A 27,215-nucleotide genomic window follows, 5' to 3' on the forward strand; every position below is an offset into this window, starting at 1 on the left:
CCTACGGAGCCAGCCTGCTCTTTGACCCCGCCATGCCGTTTTGTACGTATGATTCCCCCCACCTGCATTCTGAAATCATACAGTCCACAACAGAGTCACATCCAATGGCACTTTGGATTGCATGCTTCAGCTCTAAATCCTTACAAAGCTTTGGCAATGGCATGCAACCTAAGAGGCAGAATCTTCTGCATACAGAAGATGCCAGCGCAGTAATGCTTGGCCCCTTTACTGTAATAGCCTACTCTGGTATTTTTAGAATGCTGGCAAGGAATGTCACATGAGGAACAGGAGCATTGCAAAGCACAGTGGTACCTTGGTTTGCGAACTTAATCTGTTCCGCAAGTCCGTTCTCAAACCAAAACCATTCTTAAACCGAGGCGCGCTTTCCCTAATGAGGCATTCCACCGCCAGTGCCCTTCCACCGTTCAGATTCCATTCTTAGACTGAGGTAAAGTCCGCAAACCGGGAAACTACTTTTGGTTTTGCAGAGTTTGTAAACCGAATCGTTCTTAATCCGGACTGTTCTTAAACTGAGGTACCACTGTAGTTAGGAGAAGTAGTGAAGAGAGTTCATTAAGGTGAGAAAGAGAGACTTTTCATTTATTTATAGATACAGTAAATAAATACTATCACACAGTTACATGGAAATGAGTGTCCCAACTCCATGGAAGCTTGGGCATGAGCTGTTCTTCAAGATGACCATACAAACATGCAGGTATCTGGAGGCAGAGCCTGACCCCAGAGACCAGGATTGTACTCCAAACTAGGAATCACACGATGCCTCCGTCATGCAAGTAACAAAGAAAGGTAATATATGGATTTGCTGTTGCTATTAACAAGTTACTGCATATGAATTACTGATTAATAGAATAGTGTATATTAATTTTTCTATAATTCTTCACAAGTTATTTGACAACAAATGTCTTTGCCTTTTACACATCTGAAGCACAACTTCTAACTGATCCTTTTTGGTAGGTCTTGAAACCACTCTATGTAACACTGGATCACGACACGACCTTAAAGATGAAAACACTTGACAGCCATCAGTATAATTATATATATATATATATATATATATATATATATATATATATATATATATATATATATATATATATATATATATACATATATATATATATACACACACATATATATATATGCATTTTGACACGGGGACAAAAATCAACATAAAATGAGCACGAGACCAATAAAGTAAATATTACTTACAAATATTGGATTAAAATTAATGTATTTGTAAAATTATATCACTGAATACAGAATGTATAGGGAATACTTTATCAATACACTTTCCCTTTAATTGTTCTTAGATTAGCTTTATTAAATATATATATATCCACAGCTAGGCATGTAAAAATACTTAGATATGAATTTGAGTTTAAGTATTTGCATTTTCTTTTTAAAAAATGAACACTGAGATTAGGATCCTGCTGTATCTTCAGTCTCAAAATTTTGTTGGAAGATATGCCAACAAAAAGACCATTGTCAGCAAACTCCCTTGTTACAAGAAAAAGTAAGCTCAGCCAAGCATTCTGTGTCCATGTGCCAGCCATAATTTAATATGCAAAGATAACATACTACCAGCATATTTGGCTTGTAAATGTCTCCACAAGGGTTTTATTTAACAGTATTTTGGTTCTAATTTTTCATGGTTTATAAGGGTAAGTGAAAATTGATTTAGCTAGAGACACAAACCTAATATGTATTACAGATCTGTCAGTACATACATTTAATCTAATGACAGCATGCCTATTTTTGTTTCAGTTTTTTGCTCACATCAAGATTATACACTTCAGACAAGCAGTGCTTTATTGCAGCTGGAAGCGGCATCAAAGGTATCTGAACTAAGGCCAACGAATCACATTCAGCTGAATAATGTTCCCTCGTCCTCCATGCCACTAAAGATGGTAATTTTCTCTTATTCCTACAGAAACACTACCTCCATCCTGTGTGTTATGCCTAAATAGGTTGTAATCTTCGGTTTCATCAGTCAATATCCATCCTTTTCTTCAGCAGTAAACTATGGTTATTTTTCCACTGCTGTAAATTAACTGGCATTGTTAAATCCAGCACAGCATTTATTATTTGTACTGTACTTATGAGATGATACATAAATTGAACCTCTGGCCCTGAGGCCTAATAAGGCCTTCAAGGCAGTTTCCTCAAAACCACACCCCAGACCCTCCATGTGTCACTATTTTCCAGTGACGTTTCTGACTTGATCCTGGACTGTCTCGCTTTCCCTTAGGACATGTCTATTTTCATTGGAGAAATGTTGGAGGGTATGGAGCTATCCAACCCATCTGAAGGCAGCCCTGTATAGGGAAGTTTTGGGGGAAAAAATGTTTACTGTTTTATTATTATTTTATATACAGTGGTACCTCGACTTCCGAATGCCTTGACTTCCGAAAGTTTCGACTTACAAAGTTGGCAAACCCGGAAGTATTTTCGCCGTGTGGTCGGTCTGCGCCTGCGCAGAAGCGGCATGCGCAAAGCGCAAAATTGCGCTTCGCGCATGCGTAAAATGGACGCTTCGACATCCGAAGCTTTAGACTTACGAAGAGCGCGCGGAACGGATCGCCTTCGTAAGTCGAGGTACCACTGTGTAGGGGTGACTTTCTAGTGATCTATGGAAGGGAATCAGGTATTCATAATTATGTGCGCTTGTGGAGGATGTCTGAGCTTCGTGGCTCCCTTGATATACCTCTGCTGCCTGAATTATGAAATTCCTGGTCTTGGACATAGGTTTCTGGGATGGTTACTGACTCCATTGCTTTCTACCTTGCAAGCACGTTTCAGGCTGGTTTTCAAGAAACAGGCATCTGTTGCCATTTGTTTCCTGCCTGGTTGTAAAACATTTGGTGTCTTTGACCAAAAGGGCATTCTGCATTCCTCTCTGGCAAACATCCTCCCAAAGTGCCTTTGATGTAGATCTACTATCTTTCACAGGTTTCTGTGTGTGTTTACTGCTTTTACAATTTCCTGCTTCTGCTCCTGTTCACATGCTTTGTAGTGTTAATCAGGGGAATGTGAGAAGGGGGTAGGATTTCAGGATAGTCGCTGTTAATTATTCACTGTACTAGAATCTTATTGGAGCATTTGAATCTTGGTGTCACCTTAATTATAATAAAAATGGCCTGGAGAGGAAGGGGAGAGATTCATTCTTTTTCTTCTCTCTCTCAGGCTACTTGCTGGTCAAGAGCTCTGTTCCTTTGTCTTATTTCCAATGTGGTTTTGCCACACCACTGTATGTTGCAAGCTGCCCAGAGTGGCTGAGGCAACCCAGTCGGATGGGTGGGGGTATATAAAAAGTAAAATAAGAATAGGATCTCCCTATTTTCATCAGAGAAATGTTGGAGGGTATGGCATCCACATGCCCCACATCTGACAACATATGTGACACGAGGAGTGGAACAGGTAGATTTGGTCAACACACAGTCAGGAGCCTTGAATTGCACTCCTGATTCTTCACAAGCATGGTAGATTTGATGTCACCAGCGATCAGTTGAATAGCAAAGTGAACAAGGCCACTGGTGCTGGGATTGACTGTGTCTTGCCGCAAAAGTAGAAAGCCCATTGGATCAGTTGTGCTATTAATTTCCCTACCTGTAAAGAGTGGCCCATTGGGAGCAGGGAAACTCAGGATCTAAGCCACTGGCCAGATGCAGTCCCCCCCCCACCCCGGCCACTTTTAAAATTAAAAAATAGGAACACAACAGGGAGAATATACTACATAAAAATCCACAATAAAACCAAATACAAAACCAGCACAATATAACACCATACTCAGCACAGAACCAGAAATAGACATCCAATACATATGCCAAAACCACCAACCTTATCACAGGGACTTAAAGCAAAATCTTAAAGGGCCTGGAAGAATGAAGAAGTCTTAGCCTGTATGATCACCAGTCAAGCTTCCCCATGGAAAAAAATTCAATAGGCAGAGGAGGTCACCACTACGGTATATAGGCCCTCACTCTCATGGACACCCTCTGCACTTCAGATTAGGCTTATGGAGAAGGGTGTGTTTATGGCATCAACCTTCATAGAGTCCCATTCATTTTTTAAAAAGCATTTATAAACCACTTCATATATTAATTTTTTTAAAAAAACTAAGCAATATACCAGCTTCTGCAATTCTGCAAAAGTGTAAAACAGAAGCTGCAGCACATAGTACTGAGTGCAGAATTCAGCTTCTTGAGCAATTCGTTTCTGATTTAAAGGCAAAGGCAGTTCCTAGACCTTACGGCTGCAAATAGAGATGTCAGGGAGGGAGAAAGTAACACAGAACAGCTGCCTCATTGGCAACCACATCTTGCTGGCACCGTCTTATTTCACCTTCATGGAAACCTCAGAAATTATGAGATGATGGAAAAGACGAGCACCACCAAATAGGCTACACTTCTTTATAATGATCATATTTGAAGTTGCATATCTCCCATTAGGACTGGTGTGGTCCAACATTAAAAGTTTTGTGCAAGGTGTGCGTGTGTGTAAGTAAAATATGCTTAAATTCCAATTCAAGCATTACAAAGATATGGGGGAACAGGAGGCAAAAGGAATTTGTGCTCCTCTCATTTCGTAACATCCAGAGGTGATCATATTGCTGTGTTCTTTCATATCTTGGATATTCTTTCATGTTTGCAGACAAAGTTCAGGCATACCTCACACCCCTAACAAATCTGCCATTTCTTTTGATGCCCCTCCTTTTTTTAAAAAAAAAAGCCAAATAGTTACAAACTACTTAAGGGATTTACAGTAGCCTTATCCCAACCTCTTTCACAAAGCATGCTGTGCTGGTATATTGTTTCTGTAGGCTAGGTCTGCCTTGTGCTCTTTAATGAGATGCTTTAGTGAGTCTTTCAGGTTGCATTCTGCATAGTTTACTAGGGAAGAACTGAGAGGGCTTTCTTCCATTAATGGAGGGTTAGAGTAACAGAAGAGAGCACTTTGTTTCTGAAGAAGTGTGCATGCACACGAAAGCTCATACCAAAATAAAAACTTAGTTGGTCTTTAAGGTGCTACTGAAGGAATTTTTTTATTTTACTTCGATCCAGACCAACACGGCTACCTACCTGTAACCACCACTTTGTTTCTGTTATCCTCCTGGTGTTTCAGCTTTCATCATTCAACGTGCCAATAAAGGGAGATAATAAAGGGATTCAGGCTCAGGCTCGATTTACTGTCCACTGTTAAAACTGCCAAGCAAGGCAGGCCATTTCTGAAGCCACAGAAGGACATTTGTAGAAAAGTGTCCTTTGCTGCCAAATAATATGCTAATAGCAAAGCTTTAAACAAAAGCATCATGAACCGTCACTTTCAGAAGTGTTCTAAGATATGCATCTGATCACCAGCGAGGCTGCAAAGGAAGTGAGGATTGGGGAAAGAAGAAGCGGTACTTCTCCTGAAGGAACAACACTCCTTTGTTTCAGGAAGCTAGACGCAGGATAGAACTTTCTTTCGGAACCCAATATCTTCAAGTGTGTTAGAAGAAGAAGAAGAAGAAGAAGAAGAAGAAGAAGAAGAAGAAGAAGAAGAAGAAGAAGAAGAAGAAGAAGAAGAAGAAGAAGAAGAAGGAAGAAGAAGAAGAAGAAGAAGAAGAAGAAGAAGAAGAAGAAGAAGAAGAAGAAGAAGAAGAAGAAGAAGAAGAAACCCAACGAAAAAAATAAGAGGCCTGTTTTTCAGCAAGCCTCACTTCCTTTTGGACACTAGCAAGAATGTTACACTATAAAAACCTTTTTTTTAAAAAAATAATACAGCTACATTTTGCTACTTGACTTGTCTAAACCACTGCAAAGAATATACAGGTATACATTTTGAATTGATGGATATTGCATTGAAATAATAAATGTTTAACTACTTGGTGTTTTTTTAAAAAAAATTACTCCTTTATTGCTGTTTTTTGTTATTTGATTGATTTATATTTATATGCTGTTTTCCATGATGGCTGTCTTTATTTATTTAGGAGTATTTATACCTTGCCTACCAATTGAGGTGGCTTAACATATATCCAAAACACAAGAAAGCAGACATTAGCAGAATACTTAGAACAAGGTAAAGGTGTATATAAATCTGCCCTCCAGTTCTCTGATGTTCCAGTAAGTGCTCTTCTGCATATACTGTTGACGTATATGTTTTCCATGCTGTTTTCTTTTTCTTCTTATTATTATTAGAAGCAACTTTGACTTCTTTTTTAAAAAAAAAACAGGCAGGGTATTAATATGTTTGCCATCTAAGATGCACTGAGAGTAAACCTAGTGGGAATCAGTGGACTTTCAACAATCAACCCTGAGTGACAGAGTTGGATATAACCCATAAGAAATGAACAACAAACATTAATCTAATCTCATATCCAACTACGCATCCTCTATGTATGTCACAGAGGTATCTTGGTATCTGAGGAGCATTCAATAGCAGCAAAATGTCAGTCATTATGGGCAGGGGACCAAGAGAGAGACTTTGCATTGACCAATGCTCCCCACAAGGGGACAATGGGTCCCTATGCACTTAAAAAGAAACATACCCTCTCAGGGGAGGTCAAGCTGATCAGTGCTATGGAAGCCAAATACAATGGTGGACTCAAATGCAGTGGTACCTTGGTTCTCGAATGGCTCAGTTGTTGAACAAATTGGCTCCCGAACGCCGCAAACCCAGAAGCTCCTGCAGCCAATCGGAAGCTGCGCCTTGGTTTTCAAACAGTTTCGGGAGTCGAACGGACTCCCGGAATGGATTAAGTTCGAGAACCAAGGTACCACTGTAGTTTTATTTATTTTTTTAATAGGAGTATATGGCACACATTCACTCAGACAAGAAAAGGATTTGCTCAGGAAAACTGAGCAAGGGAGTTCTCCAATGTACATCCACAACCACTCATGTCCCAATTTCTTGGGATAACTGTTTCTGCACCTTAATGGTGGTGCTGGGAAGAACCTGGCTGGCTGCCTTGTTATAAAGGCACATTATATCCTGTCAAACATTAGTTATTTGCTTATTTAAGGTGTTTTACAGCATCTTTCTGCCAAGACAGTTTAAAATTTAATACCAACACAAGCAAATTACAAACTTTTTTTTAATGTCACCAATGTCTCTTGGTGGCTCCCAGACCAGGGCATCTTCTTTTCTTTTTGGTTTGTTAATATTTCAGGAAGTATTCATAAGCAAGGCCTATGATGATTGACAGCCGTGGTACCACTGTACTGTTATTCAACCCCCCCAAGTTGTGAAAACAAGAGAAAGAAGTATATGTCTCTTCTTAGATGCCAGCTTAGTATACATTTCTTTGCCTGGAATGTAATGTGAAGAATTCTGGACCTTCTCACTGTATTTTTATCCACATAACCTAAAACAACCAAAAATGATTATTAAAAAATATTAGAATTAAGTGACAGGTAGGTAGCCGTGTTGGTCTGAGTCGAAGCAAAATAAAAAAATTTCTTCAGTAGCACCTTAAAGACCAACTAAGTTTTTATTTTGGTATGAGCTTTCATGTGCATGCACACTTCTTCAGTGATTTGTGCATATTTAAACCACATATACCCACCCAGTAACAAAACCTGTTTTTTCAGATGTGGTCTGGCCTGAGGGCAATTTTAACAAGAGTTTTCCTAAAACTGGTATAATATTTAGGTCCTTAAAGTGGAAAAATAGCCTTTTTACTCAGTCTTGGCACTTGCATATGACTCCTGCTTATAATGATAAATCAGAACCCTGATTTTCAAGCAGCTTCTGAAGTTAATCTGCACACGCTTAATGTCCATATTCCTCTCCTCCCAGGCCTCTGACTAATTAAACAATCTATGGCCTTTTAAACTGTCTGGGTGGTATTGTTTTGGTTTGTTACTATGATATGTATTTTTGTGTTTTTGTATTGTCAACTGTCCTGTAATCCTCAAATGAAGGGCAGTAGAGAAATCTTGTTGTTGTTGTTGTTGTTGTTGTTGTCAATGCTACATTTTGGATTTAGAGATTTAGAGTTTAAAATATCTACATCCTAAAAAGAAGCTTGAAACCATCATTGGCTCGCAATTGTCCTTTGTCCTTCCTGAATGTGTGAAGAGGTTTTTTCTAGCAACAGATAGCTGAGGGGGAAAAGTTAAAAGGGCACTTTCAGATCATACAAGACAAGCCAGCTTTTGCTATTTTGAAGCAGCACTGAGCTAATATGGGTAACTTACATGCCCTTGCCCTGTGGCAACCCAACTCTTTAGTCACCCTAATTTTTTCCAGTCTTCTAGGGACAAGGAATTACTGAATGGCTCAAGGGACAAATGCTTTCAGATAACAAAGTTAACACAATACTGCTCATAATGAAGTCTGGGCCTAACCATTGTGGACCACGGTTGTGCAGCCTCAGGCAGCAAATTTTGCATATGGAAAGGGGAAAGATAGAATTTATTTTGAAGCAGCTGTACCTCCACCTAAATTACAGCATGTGATTACTACATTTTATTTGAAATAATTATGCCTTAATGTAGGCTTCCACTTGCCTGTGTCTACTCTTCTGCATTAGACTTACAGTACAGTCGTACATTGGTTCTCGGAATCCATTCCTGGAATCCATTCCAGAAGTCCATTCGACTTCCGAAAACGTTCAAAAACCAAGCATGGCTTCCAATTGGCTGCAGGAGTGCGGAAGCCGCTTCGGACGTTTGGGTTCCAAAGAAGGTACGACTGTATCTTAAAGCAATCACTCAGTATTTCCTTATTGAACATATATATGTGCATACACACAAAGGCTCATATTTTTAGACAATGATGAAATCGTCAATACCAGATGAGCTTATGATTCGGAAAATAGGTAACAGGCACACACAAACTTGAAATAGTTACACCTGTGTTTCAGTTATTCAGCTTTCCCATTCAGTGGTAAATAAACAAACAAAAAACACAACCCTCCCTCCTAAATCAATCAATAGTTGTCAACATACGGTACTTATAGACCACTTAACTTAACAAAAGAACTTGTCAGGAAATTGTCCCAGGCTGATTTTCTGTATCAAGGAAGCAGAGATGTTCATGCACTGCTCTTGCATGGGATACAGGGATAGGATGCATACATGATCTGCTTCCTGTTTTTTCACAACACTAGATTTGAAATAGAGCCTTTGCTTTTCTTCCACCTAGGAGCTCTGTTGAGACTATATTATGTCCCAAAGAAGGGGGAAAGCATATATTGAACACAACATTGTTGGGGGGGGGGGGGGGGACAGGAAGCACAGGGCACTTGCTTATCCATCTGCCACCACAGCAAGATCGTGCCCCAAGTATCCATTTCAGCCTTGTGAATAAGATTACAAAAATAATTAGTCTGCAGAGAAAAAAACAATTATTAGCATGCTAAGAGGGAAGTAGCTTGTGTTTCTATACTGGATGTGGAGGAGGACAAGGGGGCAGGGAGGCCGTAGCCCTGGGCATACGATTTTTAGAGGACTCCCATGCAGGGATTCCTGTCCTGCCCTGCCTGCCACTGGGGGTTTCTGGGCCCTGGATCCCGGCTGGACCTCGCCACAGCATCCCTGGCCCCCTTGCTGAATGGCCCCCCTGGCCAGCATTGGGCAGTTTCACCTGCCAAGAGCTGCGTCAGCCAGCCTCCTCCCTGTGCAGGCAGTGCAATGCAGTCCTGCTTGGCTCTGGTAGTGAGAGCCAGGCTGGCCTGGCACGCAGGCTCTGTGAACCCTCCACACCTGGGGGTGTCAGCAGCAAGGGCTGGGCTGGTACGGTGGGTTCTGTTCCCCCTCTATGCCCCGCCTCTGCCCAGCATGTGAGTGCACACGCCCCAGTAGCCAGAAAATGCTGCAATGCCACTGGAGGAGGAGAAGGATGCTACTAGTCTCTTAGAAGGCATGATAAGATAAATGACCTTCCATTTGGGACAATCCATCCCTGCTTTCCATCCCTGGACAATCCATCCCTGTGCAGTCGTTAACAGCCATCAACAGGTTTACCACTCCTATCAGCCCATCACCCATTCCCCCCACCCCACCCCACCCCACCCTCTGTATATACATAAGGGTCTGGCTCTTCTGTTTCAAGAGTATCTGAAGAAGTGTGCATGCACACGAAAGCTCATACCAAAATAAAAACTTAGTTGGTCTTTAAGGTGCTACTGAAGGAATTTTTTTATTTTGCTTTGACTCAGACCAACACGGCTACCTACCTGTAACCATCCCTGCTTTGTCAGCCTATTCACTTGCCAGCATTCCTAGTTGCTTAAGGCATATACAACGTTGCCCATATGATATACAAGGTTGCCCCGTGATACTGAAGGCAAAGAAAGCAATACAGAATGAGACGAGAGCTGTGCAGCAGTCATAAGTGAAACTGAGAAGAATGCAGTTTTTTGGGCGCAGGAGCAAGGCTGTGAATAACCCCTTCTTCCCCCAAGCTCATACTTCAAAGCATTAAAGGCAAGAGGTGACATTGTATATTTTTATGAGTGTCTTATCAGCCTGTAAGTCAGGCTACAACTGCGTAACATTTTGAATCCATTTCAAAACACTGATTGATAACTCACCAAGCTCCAAAGGAACTGATTGCTAAAACACATGGCTCGTCACCAAACCGCAGTTAACAACCTCAGATTTATTAAAAAACAAAGGATTTCAGAACGATCAGCATCTGAGAAATAGCTACACTGATTAAATGGCTGGACACAGATTAAGAGTACGCGCAGGCCCTCTCCAAGACTTACTTACCCATGCTCATCTTGATTGGCAAATTTTCTCTGCTTGCAGCTTCCACTAGGTGTCTCCTGACTTCCATCACAGCTTCTTTCTGCTTGAAATTCATCAAGGACTCCCACAGAGATTTAGCAGCTGGATCACTATATATATAAAAAAGAAAAAAGCACCCAAGTTTACACCAAACATCTGCTAAGAATCAAGCAAACGGACTGGAGCATAGTGATTTCTACAATGTGGATAGCCTATTTACTTTCAAGTATGGAAATAAAGCGCAACTTTTTCAGAAAGAGTTGCTCTCTCTTCGAACTAAGAATACATGGGCTGATTTGGTTACTTGTTATATTAACCGGAGGTCATCTATTTAATTGATTCTGTTACCACAAAATTATTAAGAGAATAGTTAAGCAGTGGCTTGCTCAAACAACCAAAGCTACTGAGAATATTAATGGCGACAAAAACAGCAACAGTTTCGGTATAGCAGACTTTCTTCTGAAATGCATTCCCGTGACTATATTTTTTGAAACGAAAAGCTGTTTGCCAGGTTCAGAAGTAGCCGTGGGCTTTGTGAAGCCGTTGATACAAGCAGAATATTAAGAAAGCGTTCATATGGCCATTGATGGAAAGTGGATCTGGCTGAGCTGGGAGGTGTTGCGTTAAATCTCACCTCATTCATAAAGCTCACTGAAGTACAACCAGCGAGGGAGGGACACTGAGAGGAAAAGCAGTGGTTTCAGACAAGGTTTCAGTACAGCAATAAAGGAGTTGGGAAAGGGTTCCACGCCACAGCCACAGCCACTGCTGCTGTGCAATATGTCTTCCCTTTTGCTCCCCTGCCTGCCCCCGACTTCATGCAGATCCAGGACTGTGTTGAGACACTCCAAATCCTCCAATGGGGGCTGCATGAGGACATACATTTTTTTTGTATACAAAGGCATAACTTTACGCAGGGTCAATCTTGAATGGCGTACAAAAGTGCTCTATATCTCAAATATGTCGATATTAATTGTGATCACATGGAACTGTTCTAAGCAAAATCTGCTCTTATTCCCTTATGGGGTACACAAGAGCCTTATTGGGTTCTCCATCGGTCAGAGAATATATAACAGAGGCCAACCAGAGAAGTTTGAGAAGCAAAGCTTTTATTTGCTGTTGCAACAGGGTCCTTCCCCTCACGCAGGAGAACAAGGAAGGAACCCAGAACAAAAGAGAACCTCCACTTTTATCCGTTTCCCCATCACCAAGAAACGCCCCCAATACATCATTCCTACATCACAGCTATGTAATCAATACCTCACAAAAAAGGAGGGTTCAAGGTAGAAATCTGAGCACTTTTGACACCTCTCCTAGTCCTCCTATCACCCCTCCCAGGTGTGAATTCCTAAACACAAAGAGAAATTAACATTTTTATAAGAGTTGATCACTGTCTTTTGTTCAGAGGAGTCTTCCATTGTGAATGAGATACCACTGACAGCGAATTATGGCTCCCAAGTTGCTAGTCATGTGGAAATGTGCGCATATGCTGATCCTTAAGCCTTCCTTAAGGCAAGGTTGAGTCCAAGCGGGAGGGGTGCGGGTCTCTGGAGTGGAGCAGAGGCGAATAAGGTGGTGTTGCGAGGGATTCTGGGTAACTGCAGCTGTCAGGTTCGGTCACCCCTCTCTGTTCATTAGTAATGGTGCCCTGCAACCCCCCCAATATTATTTTATAACAGTCCCCTCTCTGAGGCAATATTGTTGTGTAACAACCAATCATTGCCTCACATAATCGACAGTGACGTATTCTCCATTTCCCAGATGGTACATTGGCACAACCTCAGGGTATGTGGTGGCGGCTCGAAGGGGGGCTTGGGAGAAGCATTTTATAAGAAATGGTCTATACCTTACATTTACCGGGAAGGTCCACCAATGACTGAAAAATGCAGTTTCCTTGGAGTTTGCCTTTTGTGTGTTCTCAGGTGTCAAAGTTAGCTTTTTGGTCCCACACCTCCATCATGGCACAGCAGCAACAATCCCTGGTGAATCCCCTTAGGGCTTTCATATTGACCATGTCACCTGGCACTCACCATAGCTGCCACAGGTTTGGACATGTCATGAGAGAGATGCCTTTGCCTTGGCCTTTCTATGGGATTTTTTATTATAGGCTCTGGTCTTGCACTGTAGGGAGTTGCTCAGTTGCTCTTAAAGGGAGAAAGCTACTTGCACCTTGGATACACTTGCCCAATTAGAATTGACCCAATTAGAATTTATACAGCCCCATAAAAACCATTCTGAAAAGGGCACATGTCCAAATTGGTCGATTTAATTCTATAAGGAATCATTCCTGGTAAATCAAGGCATATACACCTTCTTGTATCTGCTGTTTTCATGGATCCTGAAACTGCTTCTTGGTAAAAAGAAGGCTGGCACACTACAAAGTGCCAGGTGAGATAAGGAAATGTGGTCATAAATTGATCTAAATCTCAATAATGGGCTATGCAATAGCCTGATCTATTAGAAAACATGAGTCCTCCATTGGGCGTATAAGGAATAATACCACCATACAATAACTTACTATACATTAAACATGAAAACAATTACACACAAAAATGCCCCCCTTTGTGGAAATAACATATACTTGTCAGACATAGGTCAACGTTTCTGCATAATATCACGTAACATAAAACATAATTATATATCAGTTGCATATCTTGAGGCCAACTCTTAACAGGGCACAGAGTCTTCCTTGCAATTCACTTTCCCCCCTTTGTCAGCCCTCCACCCCCCTACATAATAACACATAATACACAAAACCTACAAATTAGTAATTCCACCCCAGTTGGATGTCTTTGAGGAAATCATGTGGTTTTGAGGCAGTTCTTGCTTTTTCTCACATCCTTAACCATTGGGCGAATGGGCTTGAGGTCAGAAAGGGAAAGAAAATGTCCTTACAATTCAACTCCCTCCCCTTTGTAAATTTCCCCAATCCCCCCTTTTGTCAGTCCATATCCTTTTGGAATGAGATTGTTGTGGCCAGTTTGAAAACTCTGGTGTCTGTTGTTGCAGGTAAAAGTCTTGTGGTCCGGAGGATTTGGGTTCAAGGTTTTTTCCATCATTGCATCTGTAGTAACATCTGTAGAAGGAGTATGCTGTAAGGGGCAGGGTTTGGGGTACTTAAGGGCACAGTTAGAAGAAGGAAAGGGCAAAGGCCAAAGGGAAGAAGAGGGGAAAGGGGGGGGGAATATCTCCTGGAGTTTTCTTGGGAAGCTGCAAACAATAAAATCTTGATGCATTAAGTATTTTACTATGGAAAGAATGACTTAGATGTTACATTCACATGTACAGAAATAAAGAGTAGAAATACAAAAAAGTAGAAATGCAAAATAATGCAAAAATAAGAAAAAAAAATAATATTTAGATTACCACTCAAACAACATTTTTTTTCAGATGGACTTGACACAAAAATCTCAGATTAAAAAAAAGAATTATTATCAAATAATATGAAGACATTATAAAGACCATACAGGTTAATATTGGACTGTAACCTAAAGATTTGAAGGTGACTGGTAAAATAATGGGGAAAAACCTTAAAAGTCATCATGTGCTATCTGATAAAAGAGAACTCTATGGGGAAAAACACAGATGGTACCTGAATAAACATCAGTAATAAGTTTTGGAGATGCAATGAATGAAAGACCTCATTCCACGTGATGGACTGATGGACATGCCCCAAAATATAACAAAACAAAACACTGACATATGAGGAACCAAAATAAATAAATAAATGCTAAAACACACAATTTCTAATAATGAGCATCTCAAATGAAAATAAAGAGAGTAGCAATCTAAAGTTGTGCGAGTATGGTTAGATTAATTTCATAGACATACTGGAAAAACTGATTTAATAAATGAAAGCAGATTATTTGTAACCTAAAGAGAAGCGTCAAAGTAAAGGAAATATATAAAACTATAGCGGGAAGTAAACTAATACAGCAGGGATTTAAGCTCGTTTTGCAGACTGTAAGGAAAGAAATTACTGTTTGTATCTCTTCACTCCCCCCCCCCCTTTTTTCCTTTTTTTTTGCTGTGGGAGAAAAGAATAGACACTTGTTACTGGGGTTAGTCCTTCACATATCCTTTAGAAATGTTCTTCCTGGGAAAGCTGTGAGAATAATTTTTGCATGTTAGGTTGGAACTTTGCAAGGGGGGAGGTTATGCAGGAGTTAATGCTTGGGGTGAAATGCAAATGCAAGATAAAGAAAGAACAATAGTGCCTGGGAAAGAACAATGGTGCCTTAGTTTGCATAGTCTGTCACCTGGGTGGGTCTGACCATCAGAGTAGTATGAAGAGAAGACAGCGAGATTTTCTATGAATTTCCAAGTGTGAAGGGCGCTTTACATTTAGAAATTTGAATAATATTTCATGTGCAGAGTATAACCTTGACACCTCTTAAGTTACAACCTCCTTTTTCTCCTGTTGAAAGGGGAAACAAACAAACAACAACAACAACAACAACAACAAAAAATACTCAAGAGATGAACTCAAAGTGGGAGTGCTGAGATATTTACCTCTGGAAAGAAATTTTGCATATTATATTTGGAATGATGGTCCAGCACTTGACCCTTTTGTTTTCTCAAGTGACCCCTGGAGTCAAAGACACATAAGGAAATTTAAACAAATTTCCCCCTGCAGGGCACAGGCCCTTCAGCATTTGGTTGCTGTTTTTGTTTTGTTTTGTTTTTAACCTCCTTTTTCTCTCTATTTTTCTCTTCAAGCTGGCATAGCCTCTGTGCATGTACAAAGTTCATGATTCAGAAATCCATTGTACCACTTGAAAGTGTTGCAGCTGTTGGCTAAATTACCATTTGAATAGAGGAAGGGAAGGGTGAATAGGTTAGATTTTACACAGAAACCCAGCAATTTACACTTCCAGCAACAAAAAGTGGTCAAATTAAATTCTTTGGTCAGTTTAAATCCATTTCTTTAGCTTTTGTGTCCTGAGATATTTCTGACACCTCTTATTTCCTGTTCCTTGCTGCTTTGGAAGCAGGCTTATGAATCTTAAACTTTAAATATATAAAACTTCAACATCCAGACAACCCAATATTTTCACAAGAAAGCTGCAATAAAAGTTTGGTTAAATTAAACTACTTAATGAAGTCATGGCACTAATTAGCCATGTTTACTGTACTATATAAACATCTCATACCCCAGGCAAAATAAATCTAGATTTGCCCCCTTTATCTACAGGGTTTTGGGGTGCAGACTTGTATTCAAGAATATTTCACAAATGTGGATTATTATTATTAGTGTGCTTTCCCTCTAGTCATTAGCGGAACAATGACCCGCCCCCTTATGTATGGGTAAATGACCAGTCAGAATTCATAAATTGCAAATGTTTGTTTGTTTTAAATAATTTCAGCCATGGCAGACTAAATTCCCTGCCCCCTCATGTATGGGAAAATGGCTACAGGGTCACAATTCATAAGATATTTTCTGCCATTTATTTACAAGGGAAAATGGTCAAGACTTTCATATGTGCTTAAACTTTAAACCTTAATAGACAAAATGGTAAAAACTTATATAATCACTCCTTAAAAAACAACGACACTCTTGTTCTAACTCTGAAAACCAATAATCTTTCCTTGCCAGAAAGCAGAGCTGGGCTGAATTTCAACCCATCACCACATCAGACACATTGCCTTTCACATAGCTCTAAAATGGGAGTTAGAAGGGACCCTGAGGTCATTTAGTCTAACCCTCTAAGATACAGGATTCACAAGATTTAAATGAAAATACCAACTTTATACAGAACCCTTTAGCAGATGAGTTTTTTTCCTTAAGAGACTGATATCAGGAGCCCGACAATAACCCTTCTGTCCAACACGATCAAAGTTAAAACTAGACTCAGATAGACAATTCCTGGCTATGGAAGCTCTACTTTTGACAAACAAATCACCTTTATAGGAATAGCTGTTCAATTTTCCTTTAGTCAATATTCCTCTAGTCACTTGGAGAAAGACTCCCCTTTGTAGCCTCTCCCAATAACAACATTTGCACACCTCATTCTCATATTTATCATGTTTAAGATTGATCGGTTCAACATTGTTTCTTTATACTAGAAATTTAAAACAAGTTGGCAGTTTTAACTATGCACACTTAAGAAGGCAGTCTATGGATGTTGTGGCCAATTTAAACACAACCCCATAACATTTCTAAACATTGAGTACATCTCTTATCCACTTATAGCTGGAGTTTATGAAGTGAACATTTTCAAGTTTCGAAATATTTTCAAAGCATTGAGCAAGCATTTTCAAAGTTACAACTCTTTATTTTCCTTCATCCTGCCCCTCTTTTTACTTTTGGAGAGGAAAAAAATGGCCTTCTACAGCCTCTTTAAAACAAACCTTTACACACTACGTCCACTCTTTTTAATATTTGCCATGTTTTGGGGTTGATCAAGCCCTTACATAAAAATTATTTAAGCAAGCTTGCATTTTGTTTTGGTTTTTTCTTTTGTTTTAGACCCTGAAACATTTCTTAAATACAATTGGAGGCGTTTATCAGAGTTCAGATGGGAAGTAAGCTCTCCTTGGGCTTATTTCTCCCCTGAAGCCTGCAGAGTTGTCTCTTTGGACAGGGGTGCACCCATTTTTGCCCTGGTCAGTCTCCGAAGGGGCACTTGCGCAAGTTCTAGCCCTGGACAGTCTCCGAAGGGGCTGGGGTCTCTCGGGGGTTATGGGGGACCTGGGGAACCTGGGGCACGTTTAGGAAAGTGGACCGACTCCGATAGGAAAGTGGGTTAGGAAAGATTGCTACAAGGGGCCTTTCTAAAGGATAATGGGGTTTGGAAAGTCTTTTCAGGGAAACGTTTTAGGAAAGTGGACACACTCCGAGGAGGACTCCTATTCCCACCCACATTTTAATAGGGCCACAGCAATCTCCCTGCCTTTTACACTCTAGACTCAGGTCCTACTGAACGCTTGCCTACGCAATGTCAGATCGGAACTGAGGAATACAAAGTAGGAAAGGAACGGGCGCACTTGCATTCCCTGGTCATGGGTCATACCCAACAAGGGTCTCCATGGCAGGGGGGCGTCTTCACCCGGGATAGTTAGAGGATGCCTTGAAACTCTCTCTCTCTGGACAGCGATGGACCCTTGAGTTTCAGGCGAGAGAAGGTAAAGTTACCCAAGGCTCGCTATCTGGGCAAACTCCGACGGACAACAAGCCTTGGAGAGAAAAAGGGCAGCCGCAAACCCTTCAGCCTGGGCAGACTCCGACGGGCTTTGGGCTTTTGGCTGGAAAAATAGGAAAGAGCTTGATAGCTGTGACAATTCCCACACCGAAAAGCCAATTTCCCTATTGATACTCACGTCGCAGCGCGCTCTGTTTCTGATGATCCCTTCTTGATTGGTTGTTTTAAGGCCGGACTGATAAAACTTTGCTTCCTCTGGTTAGCCCCGCCAGAACTCCAGTTATTTCCAGACCCTGGGATCGCTGCAGGACTGCTGCTCCTCCTGGCAAAATGCCTGGTGCGCGCTAGAGCATCATTCCCCCCTCGCCCCCAGAATCTGGGTAACCGAAAAGTCCCTCAAGTGGTCGCCATCTGTTCTAAGCAAAATCTGCTCTTATTCCCTTATGGGGTACACAAGAGCCTTATTGGGTTCTCCATCGGTCGGAGAATATATAACAGAGGCCAACCAGAGAAGTTTGAGAAGCAAAGCCTTTATTTGCTGTTGCAACAGGGTCCTTCCCCTCACGCAAGAGAACAAGGAAGGAACCCAGAACAAAAGAGAACCTCCACTTTTATCCGTTTCCCCATCACCAAGAAACGCCCCCAATACATCATTCCTACATCACAGCTATGTAATCAATACCTCACAAAAAAGGAGGGTTCAAGGTAGAAATCTGAGCACTTTTGACACCTCTCCTAGTCCTCCTATCACCCCTCCCAGGTGTGAATTCCTAAACACAAAGAGAAATTAACATTTTTATAAGAGTTGATCACTGTCTTTTGTTCAGAGGAGTCTTCCATTGTGAATGAGATACCACTGACAGCGAATTATGGCTCCCAAGTTGCTAGTCATGTGGAAATGTGCGCATATGCTGATCCTTAAGCCTTCCTTAAGGCAGGGTTGAGTCCAAGCGGGAGGGGTGCGGGTCTCTGGAGTGGAACAGAGGCGAATAAGGTGGTGTTGCGAGGGATTCTGGGTAACTGCAGCTGTCAGGTTCGGTCACCCCTCTCTGTTCATTAGTAATGGTGCCCTGCAACCCCCCAATATTATTTTATAACAGTACTATAACTTTTAAAAGAAAAAGAAAGAAAAACCAATACCCATGAGAAAGCTCATTGGCAGAGACAAGCGTTTATTGTCAAGTCATGCTAATACAGATTTTAAAAGTCCTGGAGGGCAATGATTTCCTTCCCCGGCTTTTGTTTTTTACAAGCCAATTTCTTCCCAAAGTTGTAGGTTTGCTTTGCAAGGCTACTGGGAATTGTTTAAAAATATGTTGAGAATAGCAGACTCTGTTTAAAAGCAAAGGAGAAAACATAGCAAACTGGCACATTTGAAGACTTGCAATATCAAAAGTGGATGTTTTGTAGACTTATTACTGCTTGCAAAAGATGGGGGAAACACTGTTTCTACACACTGATTTCTATACACAGGTTCAGCTGTCCAGCCAATTGATAGGATAGCACCAGGAATAGTATCTAAACAAATGGCTTTGGACAAAAATACGTAAAAGTTGTAGCTAAAGAGAGTAGTTAATTGAGACTCCCGCCCTCCCACCACAATGCTTTTTAGTGATGGCTTTCTAGCTTTCAGATTTGGACCTGGCAATTCTAACACACATCTTCATACCATAAGGGGTGTCTATTAATATGCCCTATAAAGTAGGCAACCTCTGAAGCCAACAGCAGCTGCACATTCCATGCAGGATACTGCTGCTAGTCTTCCAATACAACCGAGCTAGAGTCCACACTACCATTCATCAGATTTCTCAACATGATCAAAGTGATGAGGTTCTACACAAATACTGCTTGCTTCCCCACGTTCTTCAGCTCTAAGGCCCTAACACAGACATGGAAAATGTGAATAAATAAATATGTGCCTGAGCTGATTCAGAGTGCATACATGATACCTTGACCAATAAAAACTGGCATTCACGTGACTGGGACCAGGGCTTTTATGAGTTTTGGAGACGATTCAAAGAGATATTTGTTCATTTGATGTTTTAATGCAAACCGTTTTGAAATCCCTCCCCCTTTAAAATGTAAAGCAGTATAGAAATGAAATGAATAATAATAACAATAAACTTGGGGAGGGAATGGTGCCTTGACATTCCATTGTGGCGACTGTAACCTAGGGTTGAGGTGCCATTTGGCGATTAGCTTATATAGGCCAATTTCTAGCACTGGTGAGAGTGTGCAGAGCCACCAAAATAGATGGACAATACGTGCAGTTTTGACAACAACAGCCTCCACTCTTTGCTCAATCAGATTGCCTGTGATTCTGACACCCGAGAAAGCTTGACTTCTTAATAGGCTTTCCTCCAGCTCTTCGGTTCCAAATAAATATGATAGGACAACTCACAAGGCATTCAAAGATCATGTTTCAGAGTGATCTCCAAAATCCCCAGGCAGGCTCTTGAGAAAGGGACTCCTCCTAAAGTCACATCCTGAGTAAACAATGCTGAATAGTCCAAGATTTTAAGGATTTTGTTTCATTTTATTGCAGACAGAGATGCTGTATCAGTTTACACCTTGGCCTGAGTTTGAAATCACGTCCACTGCCAACATGACTTCTGTCTGAAATGAAACATTAAGCATGCATATATCCTGGTTTCGAACAAATGCCAGTTAAGAGTTTGCTGGGAGCTAACAGGAAATGCTAATCTCAAGATAAAGTGCAGCTCTGTTTTAATGCAGAAGAGTAAGTCATGAACTGTGGTCCAATGAAATGTAAAGTAGGCAGTGGTTCTGGAGAAAGAGAGATATGGGGCCCTGTTTAGAAACTGTATCAATGTTGTCACAGAATCATAGGATTGTGGACCATGAAGGTCATCTAGTCCAACCCCCTGCAATGTGGGAATCTTGAACCCATGACTCTGGGATTAAGAGTCTTATGCTCTACGGTACTGACTGAGCTATCCTTTAAAACCAATTTAGATTTTTTACTGTGTAGTGCAGCGTTTCTCAACCGCTGTTCCGCGGCACACTAGTGTGCCGCGAGACGCTGGCTGGTGTGCCGCGACGTGCGGCGACGAGAAGGTCGATTTGCATTGTCACATGCCTGGCGGAAAGCAATATTTCTCCTCCTCTTTCCCAAAGCTCAGTGCAAACGAGCCTGGTGGCCGCCAATACACAACACTGACCCACCGGAAAGCAATATTTGGCAAGTGTTTCTTACAGTCATAATTATAATATAGGGCGGCACAGAGTTAAATTTTTTAACTTTTTTAATGGTGGTGTGCCTCGTGATTTTTTTCACGGAACAAGTGTGCCGTGGCCCAAAAAAGGTTGAGAAACACTGGTGTAGTGGGACAAAACTGGTGTTTCATGCCTAACTGAAGCCAGAGAGATACATTGTTTTAGGGTCAGTTTATAGAGTGTCAAAAAAACTGTTACTATCTAATTTGTGATGTTACAGTTATAATAGCTGGAGGACATAGCTTTTATACGCTTTAGTTTATTCACTGAGTATTCCATTCAAACGTAGAGGTTCCTAATTATAGGCCAATCAAAATTCAGAATTTCACTGAGAGCCTGGTAATTGGTTGGAGAGTTCCAACCGGAGGGAAGGGAAAGGTAGGCTTAGCACTGTTTAAGAGCCTGAGAAGAGAACCTTTGAGAAATGAAAGAAGAGACTCTGAAGAGGCAAGGCAAATAATGTGGTGTGGAAAGCAGCAGCAGCAGCAGCAGCCAGGACTAAAGTGGCTGAAGTCCAGAGAGAGGCTAGGACCTGAGAAATCCCTTTGGCAGAAGGCGGCTGACGATGAAGGAGACAACACCTTAAAGATGAAGTCACTGAAAGCAGAAACTAAAAAGGTCTTCAAGGAGAGAGGAAGACCATAGTAGGAGCCCTTTGGAGAAGCTGAAGGCCGCAGTTTCGGCCACAGTGTCCAAAAGTTGCCAGCAAATTTGCAGCTGTCTATTGGCCACTTGCAACCAAGTCAATATGATGCTTTGTGTCTCCACCATCTGGAGGTGAATGCCTGGAGATCCTTGGATCTTGACTTGTTGTTTTCACACACTAGCAATACATCCTGTAGAATTCTATCCTACAGAATTCTATTCTATTCATTTTATCTGCACCATCAGAATCAATTACAAGAACCAAAAAGTTGGATTGGAAAGTATGGCCCTGGTCCAAAACTGGCAACTAGGCATTCTGTTTTGACTACTGTAACTCAAGGAGACATTTTTTGCCTAGCCAAATCTGAGTTTCTAATACTGGTCAGCCGTTACTTTTCAGATGTGCTCAGGTATTTGCAACGCTCAAAGTGCGGCAGGAGGCATACACCAAAGTTCCCCCAGTGTTGTGTGGGGTTGGTGTGTGGCGGCTTCTATTCATGCCTGCTCAAGTGCTTGGATACCTTGTTTGATAAGTGTCTCCCATCTCAGGGACAGTTCTGCCACATTCAAGAGAGCATGAGTCGGTGCCCCTGCAGAACCCCCACATTCAGTATGGGGGTGGTTTGGCATTGAGCATGCACACCCCTGCCCTTGGCCATGGATACAGAGATAATGCATTCTGGGAAATGCCTTAGCATGCCTAGAATTTATCGTGCATATGTGACAGGAATACCTGCAGTCAATAATATAAAGGTAGGACAAATCAATGATAACAGGCCTTCCCTTTCAGGCTCTTGAATGTGTGGGGAAACAGGGTAGGGACATTTGCTGAGGGCTACTAACTTGTATAGACTTTTACGGTTATGGCCTATGCTGGTATCCAGTTTGAGAAATATACTCATGCAGAAAATTCTCACATATAAAGCAACTCCTTCACAAGGAACAACAGATTGAAAATATCCAACAATACTGCTCCCACTTAGGCTAATAAATACAATCTGATACAGCAAACAATTCCCAGATTCCTAGTCACAGAGCGTTATCCTCATTTGGATTAATGGCATTTAAAATTCCCATAATTTTTCAAAGCAAAACATGCAGTTGCATATTTTAAAAGCCAGACAGTCAACATTAAAGAGCGTAAGTATTTTCTTGAGCAATTTAAGCTTATTCCTCAATGTGATTCCAACTCCTCAAGCCACTTTGATGGCGTAATCTGCTCTAGACTCAATTTAACTGTGTGTCTTGGCAAATACTCAAAAGTTAGAGATTATTATTTGATTCAGATGCCAAAACGCTTAGAGATATATAGCCCTAGAAGCAGAGCAATAGTATCAGGTTTTTGTTTTTGTTTTAACCATAACCTACTTTTTGCATCTATGAAAGGAAACTTCCACATCCAAAGATCAAGTGCTCAAATTAGTCCACTGCTGGCATCTTTATGGCATCTTTATGGCATCAACAACTACAGAGTATTCAGTGCCGCAGTCAGATATTACACACACTTTTCTGTGCATGAATAACTCAGATTATTCATCCCAGGGCTGGTCTGAAGGCAGATGCTAAACCTTCCATGACCGAAGAGGAGGCAAACTTCGGGGTCTCTCAAGACAGACGGATGCCAACAACAAAATGTAAGGGAAATGTTATTCTGTTCACTGCATGCTTTTTCAAAATTACCAGCCACAGATAGCAATTAATCACCTCTGCTTTTTCAGTTAAGTTCACCTGCCTACACATACCACAGCTAGTTATCTGAGGCCTAAATGAACAAAAAGGAAACATTGCCCCTTGCCTAATCATCTGAAGGTAATTTTTACTCATCACTCGTGACCAGGACAACTGTTTATAAGCCTGCATGACTGACCAGATGTAACTATTTGGCTGTTTAACCAGTACATCTAAATTTATGTGCAATAAAGACAGACTATATGCATCCTATTGCATACAGATATTTCCAGGGTGAGAGGAATCCCAAACATGGGGCTGGCCAGAGCCTATAAATATGACACTGATAATAATGAATATGAGAGACATGTTCAGTGCTAGGTCTTAGTAATTTGAAATATTTTTCTAGTTTAGGAGATGGCATTATGGGAACTGGCTGTGTGCCAAGTTAATTTTTGGCACAAATATATTGTTACAAAAGCCCGGCACCTGCCCCCTCTCTGCCAAGCAGTGGACAGAGCGCCTGGGGAGCACACACAGGGTCTGTGTCCCTTTGGAGAATGGAGACACGGCGGAGACTGTCATGCTTTAAGAAATATGGTTTTATTCACGTATTTACAGCTTCAGTCTGCATGGAAGGGAGTCCAGTTCTTACTCAACCAAAAAACAGATGTGACCAGCTGATAATTGTCTCAAAATTGCATAATTATTATACTGTATAAAAACTAAGACGTCAATATTTCCAAATTCAAATCAAGTCCCTTGCTCCCATAGAATACTGTAGGAAGTTCAAAGGTATGCAAGAGTTCATTCCAATGATAATGCTTGTAGTATTGCTACTTCATGAAGTAAGAAAGTAATTGTCAAAGGTGTACAGCACATGTTGTGGAGTCCGGTGAAAATTCTGTAATCCCGCCAATCCAGATTGGATACCTTTGAACTTCCTACAGTATTCTATGGGAGCAAGGGACTTGATTTGAATTTGGAAATATTGACGTCTTAGTTTTGGTTTAGTTTATATATAATAATTACACAATTTTGAGACAATTATCAGCTGGTCACATCTGTTTTGTGGTTGAGTACGTTTATACATGATCTTGGTTTCTTTTGTGTGTCAATCCAGATCTTACAGCATGGCCCAGGACATTGCAGGCAGTCCTTCCTTCTCCCTCGCCAAAATGGATCTCCCCTTTCTTCTTCCCAGAAGCCCCTTGCCCTCCCCCATAACCCTGGCAACCTTCCAGATCTGTAGTCTCTGGTCACACCTGGGGCAAGGAGTTGTTGAGGACCCTCAATGGCTCTCTATTGCAATGCTAACAGGCCTGCCCTGCCTTCAGCCAGCCAGACTGGTTTGCAATAGGCAGCCCAGGAATTCCCTGTCTGCCCCAGCCCTGCAGTTTATGTTTTATTCCATCCACAATCAAAATCCTAGTATTTATTTGTTCCTAGTGTTTAGAGGGATCCCCCCTATTTCTATAACAATATTTAAGATTTAAAAGTGCCTATATTTAATTTTTCTTAATTCTTTTATATCCATTGAGAAAGAGAGAAAGAAAGAAAGAAAGAAAGAAAGAAAGAAAGAGAGAGAGAGAATAAGATTTTCAAGATAAAAATATCACATAGGCCAGGACTGCAAGACTGCTGTTAAAATATTGCTTCAGATGACATTACCACTAATGTGTTTTGCATTCCAAGTAATGTATGATTTCTTAAGGGTGGTACAATTAAGTGATCTTGATGCAAAGAAAAGACCCTTACACAGAAGATCAATTCATTGCAAATCAGCGTTTGTATGTACGCAGGAAGCCATTTTCCAACCCCTTTCCTTAAAGTTAATATTATGTTTATTTATTGGGGGGGGAACAAGATGGATAAATTACTGTACAAATGGGAATATAGATACTAATCAACAGCAATTCCTTTTCCTTCATAGCTACAAAGGAATAGGTACAGGGTAAAAATCTGTGATGCTTTTATCGCTTCTTTATAAATGCAAAAGCAATTAGAAAGTGTTTAATTTTAGACTGACAGTTTTAAGGAAAGCCTTCACTAGTTACTAGATTGCTCGTCAATAAACAGAAACTGGATACATCACTTGGCCTTAAGAATTCAGTGGCCTCAATTTCTCCTGTAAGAGAACACTTCTTTTGGTGCAAATGGATAAAGTGGTTTAGACATATGTTTTCAGAGGCATGGTGTGTGGAGACAGTGGGTTTCCAATTGAAAACATCTGGGAATATCCCAAGGCTATAACATTCCTGGAGTTCTTCCAGATTCAAGTGGCAACGATGATTTGCACGTTTGAGGGGGGAGGGAGCATTGTTTTATTCAACTGATGGCAAAAGTCAGTCTCCCAAACAAAAGTCTGTTTTGGAGAAGTGTGAAAAGATATTGGAAAACATCTTTTTAAATGAACACCAGAGCAGGAATCATACATTGACATAGCACACAATTCTTCCTGTTATGTTTCTGCTGCTAGTGAAATGTAGACTCATCTGCACGCAATTCTCAAGGGTCCACAGATTATGAGTGGTCTTGGTAGCCATGTCAACATTTGCGATCACCCGTATCCTACTCAGCCACCCCTGAATTTGTATTGCATCTCTGGCATGAGGTCAGAGACGATCGCCTTCTCCCAGTCCAAGACAGTGTTTGACAGAGACACAGCACCTTCACAGTTGCACAGTTCAGAAACCCAGCACAATAACCACAGGGATGATCCCTGCATCCTCTCCAGAGAGATTTGTTATGTTGAGAAGCAAGCAAACCCAGCCTTTCCAGCTTGCAAAGCTTGGAGCCAGGGTTTGTGGAGCTTCCTTGTAGGTGATCTACACATCCAAAGCTCAGCCCAACAGCGAGGCTAGTATCACTGCTAAACTGGAGAAGAAAGTTAAGGTTCTTTTGTTACCCTCACCAGAAGAAAATGGAATGCTTCCCAGAGTGAGAATGGGGGTGGGATTTTGGTCTGCTTTCTATTCTAGTACTTTTTTGTGAAAATAGTGTGCCGGAAGATGGAAAAATATTTTTCAATTATAAAAAATATGAGCTATGCTATTTACGCACAAGAGATAAACAAACATGTCAAGAGTTGTATGTCCTGGAAAAACTGTAAATGTGACTAGGTGCACAACATACAGCTGGGGATGTTTAATGGGATAAAATGAGCACAAGCTTGCCTGCTGCGGTCAACTAATTTTTTTCAAAGCAGTATTTTTACTTGCCAAACCCACAAAAGTAAACCCGTATCTTAAGCATGTAGCAAACATTTCCTGCATCCCAACATCTTGTAAACTTGTAGAAGAGGGCAAACATCTTAATCCTCGGGTTTTTTTCTATTTAATGTTATCTAAAAGGAACAGAGAAACGCGCACACACAAAATGTTCAGACAAACACACACACAATATGTTCTTTGGATTTAGAATACCAGATAATGTTTTCAGGCATATTTGAGTGTCTGTGATAACAAATAACTTGATACACTTAGTCCCTGGATGTGTGCAATGCAATCCAGCTGTCTAGAAAATAAAATGTTTACGAAGGAAAAACATTCCATCTTTGTTTATTACATCCTGCAACACCAAGCTTCATAAGGCCAGCGTAGGATTTTTATTGCTGCTAATCCAGGAAATATAACTGATAGCTCATTTCATTTCATTCTGTAGCCTTCAGCTTTTTCAGACCCAAAACCTAGCTAGCACACCAAACCAGAAACATGAGATTAATATCCAATTTATCTATGTCATCTTCATTTGCTCTTTCTCTCCTCTTTACAAGACTTAAAGGCAC

At 41.0% G+C, this 27,215-nt stretch overlaps 1 protein-coding gene across 1 annotated transcript in view; it reads right to left on the minus strand.

Annotated features, from left to right (window-relative positions):
- Positions 1-27,215, minus strand: part of SCFD2 (sec1 family domain containing 2) — a 181,480-nt gene that overhangs the window by 139,669 nt on the left and 14,596 nt on the right. The window contains exon 3 of the mRNA XM_035114140.2: positions 10,719-10,846. Within this exon, the coding sequence (XP_034970031.2) occupies positions 10,719-10,846 (128 nt within the window). The remainder of the gene's footprint in view (positions 1-10,718; positions 10,847-27,215) is intronic.

The sequence above is a fragment of the Zootoca vivipara genome, chromosome 9 (genome assembly GCF_963506605.1).
Source record: "Zootoca vivipara chromosome 9, rZooViv1.1, whole genome shotgun sequence".
NCBI classification, from domain to species: Eukaryota; Metazoa; Chordata; class Lepidosauria; order Squamata; family Lacertidae; genus Zootoca; species Zootoca vivipara.